This window comes from Mesoplodon densirostris, chromosome 5 (genome assembly GCF_025265405.1).
Source record: "Mesoplodon densirostris isolate mMesDen1 chromosome 5, mMesDen1 primary haplotype, whole genome shotgun sequence".
NCBI lineage: Eukaryota > Metazoa > Chordata > Mammalia > Artiodactyla > Ziphiidae > Mesoplodon > Mesoplodon densirostris.
Window position 1 is genome coordinate 144208027 of NC_082665.1, and position 6000 is coordinate 144214026.

General features: G+C 42.3%; 1 protein-coding gene across 3 annotated transcripts in view; it reads right to left on the minus strand.

The window, feature by feature from the left end:
• Positions 1 to 4594, minus strand: part of U2SURP (U2 snRNP associated SURP domain containing) — a 51640-nt gene extending 47046 nt beyond the window's left edge. For 2 of the 3 annotated variants that reach the window (XM_060099566.1, XM_060099565.1), the window contains exon 1: positions 4486 to 4593. In XM_060099566.1, the coding sequence (XP_059955549.1) occupies positions 4486 to 4530 (45 nt within the window). In that variant the 5' untranslated portion in view covers positions 4531 to 4593. Of the gene's footprint in view, positions 1 to 4485 lie in introns of all 3 variants that reach the window. The other variant, XM_060099567.1, reaches the window with a different exon arrangement.
• Positions 4595 to 6000: the final 1406 nt, after the last annotated feature.

Consider the following 6000-nt stretch of genomic DNA (forward strand, 5'->3'; position numbering starts at 1 on the left):
TTAAATAATAAACCTGAAATTATCCTTAAAATTACATCCAAAACACTACCAATACATGAAAAGTTGTAAGTACGTTTTGAATGATCTGTAATCTAAAATGAGGAAAGCCTGGTAAAAAAAATTAACTGCTCAAGGAAGACATCTAACAGTACCAAATAGCCTCAAGTGCTATTGGCAAATGCATCTTGCTTTTAAAAAAAATTATTTCAGCAAAGTATCTGGCATGTGGCCAATCTGCAATAAACTGTTAAAGCTACTTAACAGTACAAGAGGCAAATTATTTGTAATATTAATATTTTTGAGTTTAATATCCTGTAGGAAGTTTGGGGCTCCTTTTTCTTTCCTTGTTTTTGTTTTTCAAAAATGATGTTCTTTGTAAAAAGGGATAGAGAGGCAGGAATCTTCAACTTGCATACCAAATGAGCCCTCCTCTCATTTGCCTTCCTGGCAAATGAGTATCTTTTTGTCAATTTATCATACTTTCCAGGAAAAAAAAAAGCTTCAGGAATAAAAACTAGAAGAGAATAAAAACTAGACTTTCAGGGCTTCCCGGGTGGTGCAGTGGTTGAGAGTCCGCCTGCCGATGCAGGGGACACAGGTTCGTGCCCCGGTCCAGGAAGATCCCACATGCCGCGGAGCGGCTGGGCCCGTGAGCCATGGCCGCTGAGCCTGCGCATCTGGAGCCTGCGCTCCGCAACGGGAGAGGCCACAACAGTGAGAGGCCCGCGTACCGCAAAGAAAAAAAAAAAATTAGACTTTCCGAAAACAAATAATTCAATCCAATAAGATAGAAAATTTTTAAAACCATATTAATAGTCATATTCGAGCACCAGTGCTACAAATACTCGAATTTTTAAGACACCAATCAAGAAAACCAAAGTTCCTAATTCCTCTCTCCACCCCAAAACACAGCCTTCCACCCAAAAAACTAACCACCTTATATTTTAAGATAAGACAGTTATCTTATCTTACACCATATCATAATAAAGATTCAGTTTAAACTAAAACTGGAGAACAGAGCCTAATTTTTCAAGGTTTGTGTTTTGTTTGGAGTTTTTGATCATATTTAATTCTTTCATAGCTTCAGGTACCACCAAAAAAATGTACACAAGCAGTAATATATACCTAAGGATGATAAGCCTTGAATGGATCCTCATTATATCAATACATATTTCGTACAACTGAAATACTTTTGTTAATCAGCAATTAAAATAGTTCCCACACCAATTTAGCACTGGGTGTCCAAGGAAGCCAGCAGTATTTCCTACTTAGCCATTTACCTGTCTAACCCAATTTTTGACACTGGCAAAAAATAAGCACTGTCACAGAGTGAAATAACAGGGCACACAATTCCATTATATTAGTAGTACTACCAGCACAGGAGCTGCAGAGGGAACGAGAATACCACATTCTCTTCATATCCTCATTGTGCTGAGCAAACAACTCTTACAATCAAAATAAATTAATTTTTATAAATTAAATTCTAATTTTATATATTAAATTTAACATTTTTCTAAGCAAACAATTATAGGCTCTTTGCCTCTCCTCCCAAAATCAAAGCTACAACATGGTACCCCTCTCCCCCAAAGCATCATTTTAGTCTGGTGATACAAGAATAAATGCACAGGAAATTTTTAGCTAATTCCTAAAACATTTACTGAATTTCTATATTTGTCAGGCTTTAAAATAAAAAGTACAGCAAAATTACAAAGAAAATAAAGGGTCTCTTCATCAGGGACAACTACACATAAAGGTTAAATCATTTGACTATACAAACTTAAAATGTGATTTTTAAAGCTAAAAGAAACTGTAGAGGTTATCTAATTTAATCTCTTTATTTTGTAATTAAGACATATCAAATAATTTTGCCATTGTCAATAGCAAAAAAACCTATTATACATTTCATTTGTTAAATTACCTCAATACCTTAAATTACCTCAATTAGCTCCATTTTTTTTTTTTACTGAGGTATAAATGACATACAACACTGTATTAGTTTTGGGTATACAACATAATGATTCAGTATTTGTATACACTGCAGAAAGATCATCACAATAAGTCTAGTTAATGGCCGTCACCAAACATAGTTACAGAGTTTTTTCTTCTTGTGATGAGAACTTTTAAGATCTACTCTCTTCTTAGCTTTCAAATATGCAATACAGTATTATTAACTATAGTCACCATGCTGTACATTACATCCTCTCGTACATTTTAAAATTAACATTTTCCTCAGGGTCTAGAAATACGATTAACAAGCATCCCTACCCATAGCAATGGGAATTTAACTACCAAAGAGTAAGAATGAACATGAAACTAAAGAATTTTTTACTCCATCTGTATGGTAGACTATGTCACTCATCTGCACTCCCCAGAGGAAGAAATCAAAACAGAGATCAAAGGCTAGAAATTCCAAACACTGTCATATTAACCAAAATGATCTTATACTCTCTCCAATAAATTCTGGACTTGTGTTAGAAATAGAAAGCAGTGATCTGAGCAGTCATTATGATAACAGATTCTGAATCTCAGGATTAGAACTTAGCCTGACATTTTGAAAAGTAAGTACTTTTTACTTCCTCTAAGAACAAAGGGGAGAGAAGAAAGGAACTAAGTTTTTTTATGTACTTGATATTCACTCATTTAATCCTTACATGAACCCTGTAGAAAAGGGATTATGTCCATATTACGAACAAGGAAATTGAGGCTGAAAAGTTTAAGCAATTTGCCTTGATATCGCAAATATAATTTATTGCCAAGTCAGGATTTGAATCCAAATACCTTTTGTTTGTTATCAAAATCCATAATCTCTCCACTACATCATGCACCCTCCTGAGATATTTTACAGACATCGGTAGATCTCTTAACAGCATCAACTGATTATAATCTAAAGCAATATAAACTAAAAAGATTACTGGAAGATCCAACAATTTACTTACAGGGAACAGCCACACAGTCACAACCGTGAGAAGTACTACTAGAGAAGGAGGCCTGAACATATATATACATTAATGTTTTCAATGTACCCAAAGCCTCAAACAGAAGATACTTAAAATATTACGCTGAGTAGAAACAAAACTAGTGAGGCTTGTGCGTGAATTTTATGGATGCACTAGCTTTAGTAACAGTTCCCTAATAGTAAGCAGGGCTGTTTTTGTCAGAGTCCGCTGAGGAAGTGGGCAGTCAGGTACCCAACTATGCCCCTCCTCACCAAGGAGAAATGTACTGGGGAGGGGAGAAACAAACAAGGAGTAAACGCAGGTTGTAGAGCAACCAAGACTGGCCCTCTACCACAGTTTCTACATAACTAAAAGATTTCTGGTAAATCCATCACTAATTACGAACTAATTATAAACATCATTCACCAAATGGCATAAAGACTATGATTTAACAGAAACTGAGAAAGCAGGTGTATAATAGCTTATGTTTCCCAGAACAAGCTGTACACACAAGACTAGCCCCGTCTACCGTAAACGTAACTTCCTCATAACCTACTTACTATAATACACACTCTTTAATATGTAAGTCCTTAGAACCTTTAAGTATTACACTTCTTGCATCAGCATCAAAAAGCTTAACAAGTACTTCGGGCACTATTACTTTTAATATCGTATTGGAGATGAAAAACTCGAAGCAAAAAACGATTAAGTGACTGACCCGTCCAGGATGGCAACTTAGGACCTGATGCTAATCACAACCTGACTAACGCTAAACGACTTCTACAGCTCAGTGGTTTCACAATACGTGCACACGGTTCCCTGTAAACTCAAAAGCAATTTACTACTTAGGTGGCTTCCAAGTCTATGAAAGTTTTCCTTTCAGAAGAAGCGGAAGACCCCGAGTCCTCGAAAACGAGCCCTCCAACGAAGGGTTCATTCTACACTTCCTCTTATGTGAGCTAAGACCACGTGTAGAGCGTAGCATTAACCTTGGCGAGGCATCACCGCCAAGGAGAACTGCACTTCCAACCCCGCTTCCTTCCACTATTGGCCCTCCCCTCACAATTTGCGGCCCTAGAGATTTATTCCCTGGAGGACGTGAAGGAACTAGAGCGAGGCCGGAAGCGTGCGAGATCCAAACCCAAAGAGCCGAGGAAACAGAGGCAGACACTTAAGCACCGGGAAGCGATTCCCGCCTCTCCCAGGCTCTGTCCCGCGGCCTCAGAGCTCAATAAGCTGAAATACAGGGGCGCGTTTTCCCGACTTCAGACCTCAGTCTAAATCACTGATTTCACTCCAGTGCTAAGCGGGAGCCGAACTACTCAGGCCACCCGCCCTGGGCCCGCCAGTCTCGAGCCGAATCCAGGCTGGGACTAAGGGGAGATACCAGGCCTCTCAACCTGCGCACCACGGTGCGTCTGCGCCCGGCCTACCGTCGCGACCAGAACGCGGACCCCCACCCCAATCTCCTCCCTCTGGCCAGAAGCGTCTGTAGTCCCCAGACGACAGTGATACACTCACTGACTTACTAAGTCCTCTAAGAAATTACCTTTGAACTGGCCTTCTGAGAGCCGCCTGGCGTTTTGTCCGCCATCTTGAGCTTTGCCCCTCCTTCGGCAGCGGCAGCAGCGCGGGCGAGTCGAGCGCCGAAAGACTGGATCTCAGCGGAGCCCGCCTGAGGCGCGTGCAAGGCCGAATAGTCGACTGCCGAGTTGGCGAAATTCAAGAGGACCTTCGCCACGTGACTTCGGTGTTGGTCATTTCCCGGGCCCGCCCATTCCGCTGAATATTTGGGGGCGTTTCTGTGGCGTGTTGCGTTATTGGGCCCGAGAATTTAGAGAATCTTCTTGTCCTGGCTTTCAGGGCTGGTCGATAGTTCACTCTTTTTCCAGCACCAACCCTTGGTAGGTGCGAGCCAGTTGCACCTGCTGGGCGAGGAGGGAAAGTCTTCTTAAAGAAGAAATGCGTCGTCAGCTGGGGAGGAGCCTTTACTTCCAACTCAGAAAATAAATCTGGAGCCGACCGGGGTCCGGCGCTCCGTGGACAGAGATGGTGTTCGCGCCACCTCTGTCGCTCACACCCTAGTGGGAAAGGCAAACTTGCAGTTTGTTCAAGTTAATTTAAAATAGAGTGGTGTCCGGAAGCGGAGGAGGGAAGCTTTTGACCCAACCTGAGATTCCGGCAGTGGGGTTATCGGATAGACTCTGGGTCAAAACGGGTACATGCAGAGAGAGGGTGAATGAAAGAAAAATCATAAACAGATGGTATTCTAAATCTAGCATCCATGTAAGTTGTGTGTCATGTAAGAATTACATTCTACGGTTTTTTCATTTTTAATCACATAAATGGGGGAGCACCATAAACCTTTCTGTACTTAGCTTTTTGGGTTTTGTTTTTTTAAATTCTTAATAGGATCTATAGTCAAAGAAGGAAAGCTTGCTTGAGGTCATTCCTGAGCCAAGCCAGGCAAGGAAAATGGAAAGGGCATTCCAGGAAGAGGGAGTCGTTGAAATAAAAGCCTGGTGGCATGAATCAGGACAGCCCTGTGGTGCAGTCACATTAAGCAGTCCCGTTTTATTAGACCAGGTTTTGGGAATCGACGTGGCTGGAGAAGTAGATGGGAGCAAGCTCACACAGGGCCCTGAGGTAACCAGTGTGCTTAGGGAGTTAGAATTCTATTCCAAGGATGAAGAGCGGCCCTCAACACAGTTAAGTAGGGCTGTGATATGATCAGATTTTAAGTTTTAAAAGATTGCTCTGGGCTTCCCTGGTGGCGCAGTGGCTGGGGGTCCGCCTGCTGACGCGGGGGACGCGGGTTCACGCCCCGGTCCGGGAGGATCCCACGTGCTGCGGAGCGGCTGGGCCCGTGGGCCGTGGCCGCTGGGCCTGCGCATCCGGAGCCTGTGCTCCGCGGCGGGAGAGGCCACAGCGGTGGGGGAGGCCACAGCGGTGGGGGACCCGCGTACCGCAAAAAAAAAAAAAAAAAAAAAAGATTGCTCTGAGCACTGGGGGAAGGGAGGAAGAAGGGTTCATGACTTTCTCCTGAATTCATTTATTCAAAATA